At 38.9% G+C, this 12,942-nt stretch overlaps 2 protein-coding genes across 7 annotated transcripts; both read right to left on the reverse strand.

The window, feature by feature from the left end:
* Positions 1-477: 477 nt before the first annotated feature.
* Positions 478-3,166, reverse strand: LOC127803789 (probable inactive receptor kinase At2g26730). The gene is made up of 2 exons (XM_052340272.1): positions 1,665-3,166; positions 478-1,452 (listed from the first exon to the last, which is right to left on the reverse strand). Exons 1-2 carry the CDS (start codon positions 3,073-3,075, stop codon positions 890-892), a joined length of 1,974 nt encoding a protein of 657 aa, XP_052196232.1. The 5' UTR covers positions 3,076-3,166; the 3' UTR covers positions 478-889.
* An 838-nt stretch (positions 3,167-4,004) lies between these two features.
* Positions 4,005-9,346, reverse strand: LOC127803790 (ubiquitin-conjugating enzyme E2-23 kDa-like). 6 transcript variants are annotated; one of them, XM_052340276.1, is made up of 7 exons: positions 9,143-9,332; positions 7,474-7,551; positions 6,992-7,071; positions 5,482-5,596; positions 5,300-5,352; positions 4,831-4,959; positions 4,005-4,415 (listed from the first exon to the last, which is right to left on the reverse strand). In XM_052340276.1, the coding sequence occupies exons 2-7, from the start codon at positions 7,515-7,517 to the stop codon at positions 4,270-4,272; spliced, it is 567 nt and encodes a 188-aa protein (XP_052196236.1). In that variant the 5' UTR covers positions 7,518-7,551; positions 9,143-9,332; the 3' UTR covers positions 4,005-4,269. The 6 variants fall into 6 exon arrangements, 5 of the variants coding, with proteins under 5 accessions (XP_052196236.1, XP_052196235.1, XP_052196233.1 ...); XM_052340275.1 differs by having other exon boundaries at positions 8,905-9,332; XM_052340273.1 differs by having other exon boundaries at positions 8,820-9,332.
* Between the last annotated feature and the right edge of the window lie 3,596 nt (positions 9,347-12,942).

Here is a 12,942-nt window from a genome sequence, read left to right on the forward strand (position 1 = left end):
TATGAAGATCGGTTGCGCTCTCTCTCTCTCTTTCAAACTGCCCCAAGTGAAGGTTAAAGAATGCCAAAAAGAAACGGGTCTGGATGCGGCACGCGCCCCAGAGAAGCGCGTGAAGCCTGCAGGTCAACCATTAGCGACAAAAGTACCTCATCGAGTGGGTAAGAGGTGGGCCTGGGCTTGATCGGAAGTAACCCACCCTACGGCCCACTTATTGGCTCAGAACTCGCAAGTCAAACTTAGACTTTTTCTTCAGTCCTTGCACGAATTTGCCACCAAAAAAAAACCCAACTGGGAAATCAATGGGTATAACAAAACCCGATTTGATTTCAAGAATTGTTTTTTCATTCTATAAAGGACAATTAAATAATTCCATTCTTGATCAAATGTCAATATTACAGCACATTTCTTGATGGCTTTGTCCCAAGATGTATTACTTGCCTTTTGTGAGTTGTTTGGATGTGCTTTTTAAATTTTAAGGATTAAGCATCAAACCAATGATATTCTTCCTTAACCATTGGTTATGTAAAGAGAGTTGGTGAGGACTTGCCATTAATTTGGTAATGCAGGCATGATTATGATCACTATCATCTACAACATCGCATCTCTTCCTTAATCATCTGTTAATGAATATTTTCCAATTGACATCGTTGGTTGAAGATAGATCAACCACTGAGGTGATGTGACTGCAATTAGTAACTAGAATAAAAACCTGCAATATGTTCATGAGTTTGAACTTGTGTGGAGGATACACTGCATTCGAGAGCCGGCTAACATCTACAGAAAAACACAGAGATAGGATGAAAGAAATTAAGAGGGTTCTCTCTGGGAGTTTCCGTTTCCTCAAGCTCTGGAACAAGCCAAAGATGTTCTTGTTTGCTTGCTTGCTTGATTATGTTTCAGAAACTATGGATCTCTCATCCTCCTCTTTTAGGGTGTTGAGCATGAGAGCAACCTGGTTGATGCTAGGCCTGGTTTCAGGGGAGCTGACACATTTCAGAGCCACCAGCAGCAAGTTCATCAGCCTCTCCTCACTTGCACCTTCTTGAATCAACCCTTTATCGAACACCTCCACGGTCCACTCTTCTCGAACCACAGACAGAACCCATCTCGCCAAGCCCATGCCATTGTTCTGAACCTCCATCTTTCCAGTTAGCAGCTCAAGAAGAATCACACCGAGACTGTAAATGTCTGCTCTGAAGCCACTGCTTGGATCATCGCTCTGACTATTGAAACCAGCGGCTGATGGCTGAAATTCGTTGTCTACTGTCACTAGACCATACTCGCTGATCCGGGGTTCCATGTTCTTGTTTAGCAGAATGTTTGAGGATTTTAAGTTCCCGTGAGCAATCCCATCTGCTCCGAGAGATTGGTGCATGAAAGCCAGTGCATCGGCTACTGTGGCTGAAATGCCAAGCCTGCTGCTCCAGTCAAAGGCTCCCCTATTTTGGCTTCCTGAAGTAAACCATCATTTCATATCATCAAACAAGAAATGTAATTCATTCTCTGCCAATAAATTTTCACTTTTCGAACTCTTTTTCGGTTTCTAATGAATATGGATATGGTAAGGCGTAATATTGGCTGAAGATGAAGATTATTCTTTGTGAAGTAGTCCATATATACTAACAGCAATGGTTAATTAGAAAGAAAGAAAGAAATGGAGTTACCATGGAGAAGCTCGAAGAGGCTTCCATTCTCCTGATACTCGTAGACCAAAAGCTTCTCTTGCTGGGAACAGTAGAAAGCCACGGCTGGCAACACATTTGGATGCTTCACTTGGTCCAACCTGCGCATCCTCCGCTTGAAATCGTGGGGGGAAATCGGCCAGTCCCTAATCCTTTTGACAGCCAGTGTGAAGCCTTGGTCGCAGAGTACCTTATAGACAGTGCCATGCTTTCCTCTCCCAAGCAACTCGGCTGGAGCCTTGAGCAAATCCTCGAATTTCAATCCGTTCACCTCTGGACTAGCGAGAACGATCAGCGACGATGAAGCCATCTCAACACTTTGAGCTGATGCAGCTGAGATTTCTGGCTTGCTTAGACTTGCTTTATACTTCCCTGATGCCTTGCTTGGGCTGTATAAACTGTCATCAACCGACGCAACCTTGTTTGCTGAACACTCCTTGGTCTCTTCTTTTTTCTGGTCTCTTTTACACAGCTTAAGAATGATGGTAAGAAAAAGAGCCAATCCTATGAGGATGTAGCCTGAAAACATTATCACCTCAAAGTCTGAGTCCCCTTTGGACTTCTTTGGCTGGTCAGGTTCTGGCGGCAATTCTGGGGGCTGTGATGGGCATTTCTTTGGCAATGGATCTCCGCACAGCTCAGGATTACCCATGAAACTACTGGCAGGCAAATCGCCGCCCCCAAATGGAATGCTACCGGTGAAATTGTTGAAGGAAACATTGAACTGCAGAAAGTTTGGGAAATTGAAACTTGGAATGTCACCGGAGAGCTGATTGTTCTGAGCCAAGAACTCTTGCAAGCCTGATATCAGTGCAAGATCAGGCAACCTTCCAGAGAAGCTGTTCCTAGATATGTCGAGCCCTTTCAGATTATTCAACCTCGAAAGAGAGTCAGGAAGGCTGCCAGAGAACCGGTTCCTACCCATATGAAGATTAGTGAGCTGTGTGCATTTTGAGATCTCGTCAAGGTGTTCTCCAGTGAGGCTATTGTCATTGAGACTGATGGTTGTAAGAGATGTGGCGACAGACCGCACGTCGCAGAGAGTACTTGCATCGAAAGTTCCTGTAAAATTCATACCATCAAGCTGGATTTTCTTCACAGAAAGAGTCCGGTTATCGCAGGTCACACCCCTCCACTGATCCTTACAAGGATAAGAGGATGAGTTCCAGCCTGAGACAGGGTCAGGCGGGCTGCTGCTGCTGGAGAGTCTTCTGTAGAACTCGATCAGCGAGTCCCGGCTCTCTCCTTCATCAGATTTTGTTCTGTGCGTGAGAAAGAACAGAATCGAGACTACCCAGATCGGGTTTCGATTCATTTTGGATGTCAAAGGAACTGATACGATGGTCTGTGTTGTTGAAACTATGGAAGGAGATGATCTCAATGTTGGTATCATGGTTGGAAGTTCAAGTTGGTCATATGCCAAATGGCGGTCTCCACAAGAAGAATTTGTAGCGTTTACTTGGATCGTCACTAAAAGTGTTGAATAATAAGCCAAAGGGATCGAGCTGATCACTTAAGTTAAGGTGCCGGCAGTTAGAAGGGGTCGAGAATGAATTTTCAAGTCCTCCTCAGTGACGTTACTCTAAAATTAATCTTGGATTATATTATGATACGTAAATTATGTTTTTTTTAAATAAAAATATATCTAATTTAGTGATTACAAGTTTTCATCGATAGCTGATAAGAAAGTCCAAAAAGTCCAAAATTAATGACAAAGTTAGCGAAGTTGACAGACTTGAGATTGCAACGTGGCTGGAATTAATTATATCATCAAAGCACACCTAATAAATTCATTGAAGATTCGAATGGAGAAAAGTATCAATCCAATAGGGGATTTTCTCTTTTGTATTTCAGTTTTTAGTTTAGAATTTTAAATTTTGTGTTTTGAATATCTATTTTAAAATTATAAATGTATTCTTTTTATTTGTAGTATTTTCTGTATTTTGAAAATTTTAAATATGTTTATGATAAAAACAGTTAAAATGATTTTTTATTGTTTTGAATTTTTTTATTTTTAAAAATATAAAAATAAACATATTTTTACTATTTAAAAAAAATAAAAATTAAAAACAATCTGAAAATAACAAAAAAAAAAAGCCAGTCTTAGTCTCGTCCAAATCCCATCCCACAATATACTGCTTTTTTTTTTTTTTTTTTTGGGGGGGGGGGGGGGGGGGGGGGGGGGTTTGGCTGAGCATATGCTGCACATTTCACACTTGTCCTGTTGTTTGTGTTCACATTGAGGGAAACCACCTTTGGATCAAAACGTCATCTTCGTGCCCAATTTCTTAAAGGCTAATTCAACAGTTATATATCATATCATACCAAACATTAAGGTTAATTACATTGCCGAAGACATAATCAAAAGCAATTGACAATGGCCTAATGGGATAAAGGAGACTCAACAAAAGCAATAATCTTCATTTCCACTCCTTTTCTGAGCAAATATGTTAGAATCAAATTGGCCGGTCCCTAACTTCCCCAGTTAAATAATTTTACAAGCAATAAACATGCCCTCGTCTGTATAAGTATAACGAGCCAACATCAAATCAATTTGGTATCTCGAACCCAGGGGCAGTTTATTCCCTCAAGGGTCTGCATTTCCGGCGACATCATCGTCTTCGCTAGACACGCTCCGTCCATCGCTGACATCTCCATCGGTCTTCTCCTCGTCACTCTCTTCTGCCAAAGCGCCAGCGATATTTTCTTTCTTCGCGTAACGTTCACAATACTCTGTCGTCATATGTAGCAAGAAATAAGTGATCAGGAAAACAGAGTACACATTTAGTCCTTGGATTTTTCTGCCAAAAAGGATTTCCAGATTCACGAAGTAATAATGGTCACAGGAACGATGAAGTAAAGGGCACATGAAATAATTTTGCAATATTGGACCTTGAATTGAATTAAGGTAACTTCTGAGTTTTGACCTGTATGTCACGTGAGTTGTAGCCCCATGGCAATGCAGAGAGGGCTCACAAACCAGAAGGGGGAAAAAGTCAAGGAAAGTTACTTATAAAGAACCAACCAAAACAAAGAACAAAAATGGATAAATCAAAATCCTGTCATTACTACATGAACAATATCCTGTTTATGATGCTACTACAGCTGCAACATAAAAAAAAAACAAAAACAAAACACAGAAATTCACCTTTCACTTTTTGTTCATATTGCTGCTTATCCTTCATCATCAAGGATGCTGCATCACCATTTAAAGGATCCGAAGGATTTGGATATAGCAAAAGTTGTGGCAGAAAAACCTCAAACACATTGAGCAGATCTGTATGGTCCAAAAAATATTCTGGTAAGATAATAAATGTCCCCAAAAGGTGGTCAAATACATTAGCCAAACAAACACAACTAATGGCATTGGTGAACTTGAGTGGTGTTGCAACGACACTTTAAGCACCTTCTTTATTTAGGCAATGGCTAATTGGCAAAACATTAAGATCTAACCAGAAGTTCAAACATTTTCATTTTGAACAAAGCTTACTACTTCATGTGTGTGTCAATTACATTTTGAGAGTAAACTGGCCCAGTTGGGGGTAAGGGTGCTATGATAATTTGGGAAAATTTGATAGATTGATTTAGTAGTTGTTGACTAAACAGTAAATAATTACCAAACATTGGACTCCAGGATTGATTAATCACGTCCAAGCACACGGAACCAGACCTAAAATTAACAAAAGATTTCCAGTTAGTAACAACTTCAGAAACAAAAGTACTTCAGATGAGTATAGGAATAGGATAGTTTTATATAAATAGATGGTATGACAAGCTAAATGAGTGTATGTAGGCTCACAGCTCATCAACATTGGGGTGGAATATTTTGTTTAGAAACCCAATGGAAGGTGACTTATATGGGTAAGCATCCGGCAGCTCAACACGGACTTTCCAGACACCACCTTCATAAAGGCCTGCAAGCGAGACATCATCAATAAGATATAATTAGAAATTACTAGCTAGTCTTCAGGCATAGAAATCTTAGGGAAAAAAATAAACAAAGGCTTTGAAGTTCATTGCATATCATGGCAACTTAACAACTTGATGAATGTGGGAAAATAAAAAATTGACCAGCTTCTGAGACAAAGCAGTTGGCATGTTAGCTCCTTTTGGTGGAAATGCTCAGAGATCAAGTCTTTTCAATTCATATGATTTTTCATGTCTTTTCCCAAGCTAAAAAATATCTCTGTTTTGTTTAACACGCTACTGCCTAGATCTCATTCTCATTCTTCTCTAATGGTAGCTTTAAAGGACTGTAATTCTCATAGTACAGTTAAACGGTTTCATTCCATGGGAGCAACAATGTATGCTGAATCATTCATTTGGGCAGATTGAATGCTTTGGTAATAATCTGTGATATTAACAATATAATAAGATGGTTAAGTGGAATCTGACCTAACATGCTCAAATATAATGAAAAAGCCATTCCTCAAAGCATTTCTACAGCTCTACCAATCAAAAACTTGCAATTGACAAAAAAGGAAGAAGATTGAATTATAAAATAAGCATAGAATCACATTCAAGGCAAATCTATATCAGAGGAATAAGCTCCACCAATCTCGCATAAACAAGGACAACAAGAGAATAAGCAAGCTACGGTGGTTTCCACACTACAGACATTTAAAGTTTCCACTAGTACATTTCTGAAAATCAGTGAAAAAACATTAGGGCTATTATTTACACAAAGGAGGGAAGGCAGGGGGAGATCAAAGGTGTTATTTTGTCTATAGCAAAAGATTTCATTTTAGCAACCAAATATTTGCAATATAGACTCCGCAAATGTAGCTCAAGTGGTAAAAGACAACCCGGCACATTGTTTCCCCTTCAACAGAAATTGAAGTGCTCAGCATATTTGTCTTGCACAAAAAAGTAGCCTAATGCTAGAATCAATCAACCAAACAAGGGACTTGAAGGTTAAAGTTAAAGAAGAAATAAAAGTACATTGAACCTTCCATCTCCACCATGACAGATACCTTAAAATGCAAATCTGAAAGTGTTGACAAGCCAAGAGTCTACGGTCCTATCCATATACACCCAACCCAAACCTATGAGTTGGCTAGTTTGATGCCAGAAACAATAGATTAATAAGCCCCAGAATTTACACAAAAGGTTAATGTTGTACTGTTTATCTTTGAGGTCATGCAGATAACATGAATTGAGACAGCAAACTCATAATAACAAATCATGTTCCAATTTGAAGCATAATCAAGTTACACTAAAAACATAAGCGGACAGATAGAGAGTCTGCAGCAACAATTATTTAGATCCTATATCAATAAGCAAGTAGCATGGACAAGCAGAAACATTACTTTCTTTTGGACCATGGAATTCCACATTGAACTCATTGATCCCATCATTTATCGGCTCCACGTTGTAATCACTCATCATCCTATAACATGAACACAAAACTCAAAAGATCAGTAATAAAATTGAAAAGATACTATCCACATTGAGCAACATATGAGAAATTGATGGAGGAAAAGCTGGAAACAGAGGCACCTCTTTGTGTAAAGGACAAGCAAAGCCAAAATGGATATGGACCCAAGACTTGCTAGACATGCTAGACACAATAGCTATTCAATTCTTAAAGAATGAAACAGAAGGGATTACTTTTGGCAGGGATAACGTCATAGTGCATATTTATCCCAAAATATAGCATACAGTGTTGTATTATTTGTGGGATAATGTGATAGCACATATTTATAATATATATATATATATATGTCCCAATAAGTAGAAACAAAAGGCAATGACTATAGAACTAAAATAGCACATTACTTGAGAAACATACAATTTCATGACATCCATATCTCTCCTCTTGCTTGGAGAAGACATTTTCTTAATCTGGATAACTTATGAATTTATCACCCTGCAAAAAATCAGAACAAAAAAAACAAAGCAACCGGTGAAAATTTTGATCCAATGTAGGTCCATTAAAATTAGAACTCAAAACATATAAGAAAAATAAATACATTACAATAATTGAACAATCAGAATTGGATCTGACTAAAGGTAGTACGCAGTAACTTTAAAAAATACAAGAAGAATAATCTTGTAACCACAAAAGCTCCAGGGAAAGTGCATTATGTTTGGGAGGCAGCTTTCCTTTCATACTTCTTCTGCTATTCAAATGAAACATAAAACTCCAACATGCATTTATTCAAGTTTCAAAAAATTTCCCTGATGCTCTGGACAGATCTCCAAGCGATCTTCATTGTCTATAAATTTCACATGACTATCTCTTTCATTGACATATAAAGAAATTAAACACACGTGTACACTATCAAACTACAACTGTTACAGGATACTGTAGTCTAAAAATCCAATTATGATAATCACAGAAGTTGAAAAAGAAACTCCATGAAAACTCTGGACTATTAAAAGCCCCTCATATTAGAATTCCTTTCTCTTAAAAGGCATCAATCATATCAGAGTTATCAGCCCTACTCTCAGTATTGATAAGGAGCTCTTCTTTGAAAGAAAGTGGAGAAAAAGAACATGCTAGGGAGCAAAGCAACTGTCATGTATTCTAAGCATCTCCAAAGCTGGCAAAATCGAGTACTTAAAATTGGCAATGCGTCCCAAGAACTAAAGATCAACTATGATGTATTTGAAATCCTTTTACAGGCAATGGATAGTCGCTTCTCCATCATCAAGGGTAATACTAGGCCAAAAAATGGCATGCAGCGATTCCTCTGCTTCCATTATTTGTAAAACCACTGGGCATGGTGAGGTTAAAGAAGTTGCATGCATAAACAAAGAGATTTCACATATTCAGACCCTCTTTTAGAGAACTTTGTGGACTGATTCATATCTACCTTGGCAGTGAAAAGAGTCATCAATGTGTCAATTGAAAAGTCTAATACATATAGCAATCTCTGCATGAACTTTCCTCTTGACAGAAAAGTTGTTCATTGTAGAACCTTGGCATCAGAATAGAAAGAGGTCTGCTCCTTAACAAAAAATAAAACACTTTTGCATTGAAGTTAATAATACCAAAATTTAAGTAATTTTTATGTCACAATTTGCACTCACAATTTTGATTACGATGTGAAAACCAGTTGTCCCGTTTGCAGGTCTAGAAACAATCAACAACACAAATCAAAAGCAACAGAAACGTGCAATATGAAACCGTACTGAAATGGCTGGAATGACACCAAAAATCAGCGGGAGGAAGCACACAATTCACCAAGTCACAAGGCACAAGAGTTAATCTCCCTACGTATTGAAAACGGGAAGCCGATCGAATGCACGATTTTGAATTTTAAATCGAAGGAACACAATCAGCGTAGCCTGGAATTGAGGCGAGGCGGGAGGTTGAATGCGTCAAGCAAACGCTTTCCGCACACCGTCGAAGATCTCTTTCTTATCTAATAGGCTTCACGATTTCCTCCAACAACCATGCGATTAACAGAAGTTCGCATACAAAGAGAAACTTTGGCAACCGGAACCATACTGACCGTCAAATCAGAAAAACCGCACGCACGCGCACTGTTAAAACAGATCGCCGGTGCGTTCTCTTTACGGTGAAGAAAGTCCCCAAACAAGCGGTGGAAAATACACCGATCCACAATGGGAAAGATTAGAAGAAAAAAAAAAAGAGAGAGAAGAAAAGATAGGTGGAAAGAGAGAGAGAGAGAGAGAGGAATAATGTGCGTGGAGATGACATGGTTTTGATCAGAGTGGGCACGTGCAAGGTGGCGAGACGATGACGACATATCGTGTAACACGTACGTGGGCTTTTGCCTTTGCCTTTGCGTACTTCTTATTCTTCTGTTGCGCACGCAGCTGTGAAAGAAGGCGAGACAAATGGTGGAAGCTGAGGCGGCTTTGGCTCTTCTCCACAGTTGACAAGCCCACGCCTCTCCTCGGTAATGGCGACCAGCAAGCAAGCACCGCACCGCCCTGCCTTCCTTCAATCTCAAAGATCGTGATTCGTGTCGTGACCGCCAGTTTTCATTGCAAATGTATATATATACTGTTCTGCTTTCATTCTCGTAAAAATAAATTAATTAACACCCACGAGCACGGCGGCAATTATTCGTGATTTATATCTGATTACCATATCAACAACAATTAAGAAAGAATATCAGAGTCTCGGCTCCATGGCGTTGCTTTAATCTCAAGTTATATAATATATAGCACCCCCCCCCCCCCCCCCCCCCCCCCCAAAAAAAAAAAAAAGAACTAAGTACATGCTGGGATTTATTAATAGTCTGTTTGGTTTTGCGATAAGGTAAAAAAGTAACTACTTTTTTTTAGTCAAAAGAGGAAGTTAAATGCTGGGATTCATCGGTAGTAAGTTTGGGTTTTTTTAGCTTTTAAGTGGTCATGAGCTGAGAAGGGCAGAAAAATTACGCCAAACTTGACTATATCAAGATGAAAAATTCAGGAATAGAGAGAATCCAGATTTGCATGAAGCTACTTGAGAGGCAGTTCAAAGACAAACACAAGCAAGCAATCTTTCTCAGGTGCCTTTGCATCCATGTTTGGAATCTGCTAGATATTTCAGACGTATATTCAGAACTATCTACAGAGAAATTTCAACTACTCAAAGGCAGCCTCTTGTGTACAAGTAATCAATTATGCCATTCATCTTAATATCAACTCTGGCTCTGGGGAGCAGCAGCTTGCTCCAACAAATTTGGTTGCATTATTTCTGGTTTAGAACAAGCAGTCATGGCCTCGGATTTGTTAGAAAAATAAGAAGAGAGTTATAATAATACATTGGCCTGAACTAAAAAGAATGCCATTGACAAGAGCTATGATCCATCATTTGTGGTCGGTTAATATTTTGACGATCGAATCAGACGAGAAAAGCAAATATAAATCGGAGGCAAACAAACTCCACCATCAGGAACCATTCAGAGCTTGTCCCCGTAATAATACGCAGTGCCAACCATTAATGCAACAGTAGCACCTTGAGCGACAACACGAGCGCGCATCAGCTGCTGACCCAATTGGGAATTACCCCGTCTGAAACTGATTAACCCCGCTGTGAGTACCCCCGCAGTGAGAAACGCACCTGAAATAGGATGAAGCAACACAAGTTCAATCATGGAGAACATAGAAGAAAAGGCTAAAGCTGCCGCAGCTGGACGTTTTGGATCAGGCAACCTGTCTACAGAGAAAACAATTCCTAATAATGCATAAACTACGTGTTGATTGGATGGAGTGCTTGCAAATTTTATTTTCTAATTTAGTTTGGACAAAAGAAGAAGAAATCTAAGATGTTTAAAGAAGAAAAGCAAGCCCAAATGCAATGATTAAAAATAACAGACAAGATATTGGAACTCTAAACAGGATAAAGTTCGAACCCACCACAACAGTTCTCCTTTCCACAGCTCTATCAACCCCATGGAATTCCTCATTTTCCAGGATCACAACCATCCAGCTCCCAACTGGAGAAAAAAATTAAAAGCACGCAAGAACTAGGTGTCTGCTCAATCTACTACCTATATTTCTACCATCCAATTGAACAAAATAAGGGTCGTACATGGTGGAGGGAAATATTCACAACAGTTATTTTACTCATAGCTATTAGTAAATGAGAGAGAGAAACTAATTTAAGTCAGCTAAACTAACCTTCCAAATCCAAAAATCCCCCCATTTTTTATGATGAAAGCCATGAGCATCAGCTAGCACACACAAATTTTGTGCGTGGGCTCACCTCCAAGAAAGTTCAATCCTAGTGGCATAGCCCCAAATGCTTCCTTTTCTACTTTTAAGTTACTTTATCCTACAATCCATATTTTTTCCACTCATGCCATATTCATGCACTAATTACCATGCATTCAGTTTCCATCATAGGTTCTGTATACTCCCTGAAGTGCCCATGTAATAAAGGGCCAACCACAAATCGATTAGTCCCCAATGTTGACAAGCAAAATAAATAGAAGTCCCTAATGCCTAATGTCACCATGTCCACAAAGTTACTCTGCTTCCAAGACTACTGGAAATTGCATAATCCAAGCATTGTCACCGGAGAAACAAACTCTTTTGACAAATGTAACAAAAACCTTTTGACACCATAATCCCCATTCCTCATCTCCGCTACCAGAAACTTCCGTCACTATCTCTCCTGATCCTGTACTTACTGAATTACCAACCACAACTTCACCACAACCATCTTCACAGGCACCAACAAGAAATTCATCTTGCTTGGACAAAAAAAATATTCAAGTTTCAACCTAGATATTACTCCAATCAAGTTCTAAAACAAACATCAAATAGATGCAATATACTCTTATTCATACAAAGCTCGCCACGTATATACACGTCCACGGATCAGGCATATAAAACTCTTATAAAATACACGTAAACCACAAAATTGAAGAAAAATGAGAATCTCGCGTGGAATGATATTTGTCTCTTCCTTTTCCCCCAAAACCTGAGAAACAATTGGCTATTCTTCGTTTCCCAAACTACTATGTTCCTAACCTAGTTACATAAACCCAAATAGATTGCCATGAAATTCGATTCAATATAGCAACAATAACAGAGTGCAAGGATGATCCGTGGAATGAATGTTGCGTATGATACAAAACTATAGAAAGGATTTGGAGACTGAATACCGAAGGGGACGAGAGGGTTCCTGACGCGCTTCTTCTCTTCGAAGAGTTGTTCCAGTTCCGAATTGGTGGTTCCCATCGCAGCAGAATCAGCAGAGATGTGGCGCCGTCCGGTAGTGCCCCAAAACTTATAGCCCTAAGGCGGTGCTGAGATATTTGATATTTCTTCGGCAGCTGTAAAGTCCGAGAACCTACTCCGCAGTAAGTAGATTTCTGTTAACCCCACCTGAGTTTGACCCAAAACAGCAATCCTCGTATCCAAGTGACACGTGTTCACCTCCGACATTTTTGGTAAGAACGCATAAATAACTTTTTTTTTTTTTTTATAACCAGATATCCGTGCTTACAGTCCCCTAATTCTGGACTTATAACCTCCCAAGAACCACAGGCATATATTTTTTTTATCGAGAAAAGAGTAATACTATTTATATATCATTTATGTATATTTTAAGATACACAAGGCACAAATAATATAAATATTTCTCGTCTTATTATGCCTTTAACACCTTAGGTATGAACATTTTAAACATTAGTACATCATTATGTAGTCCAAGGTGTATATAATGATATACCAATAGCATTTTTCTTGAGAAAATGATTTTTTTTTAGTCATATTACTTATACATCATTTATGTATATATTGAGCTACACAATGTACATAAATAACATAAATACACCTTGTCTCACTA

The sequence above is a fragment of the Diospyros lotus genome, chromosome 6 (genome assembly GCF_014633365.1).
Source record: "Diospyros lotus cultivar Yz01 chromosome 6, ASM1463336v1, whole genome shotgun sequence".
Lineage (NCBI taxonomy): Eukaryota > Viridiplantae > Streptophyta > Magnoliopsida > Ericales > Ebenaceae > Diospyros > Diospyros lotus.

Bases quoted from the DNA above. Each gene is read 5' to 3' on its own strand.
- LOC127803790 (XM_052340276.1), bottom strand. From the start codon at position 7,517: ATGTCTTCTCCAAGCAAGAGGAGAGATATGGATGTCATGAAATT. The intron at 7,072-7,473 runs GTATGTTTCTCA...TTCATGTTATAG, and splicing joins GATATGGATGTCATGAAATT to GATGATGAGTGATTACAACG. The intron at 4,960-5,299 runs GTAATTATTTAC...TGGACCATACAG, and splicing joins ATCCTGGAGTCCAATGTTTG to ATCTGCTCAATGTGTTTGAG.
- LOC127803789 (XM_052340272.1), bottom strand. From the start codon at position 3,075: ATGATACCAACATTGAGATCATCTCCTTCCATAGTTTCAACAACACAG. The intron at 1,453-1,664 runs GTAACTCCATTT...GGTTTACTTCAG, and splicing joins CCTCTTCGAGCTTCTCCATG to GAAGCCAAAATAGGGGAGCC.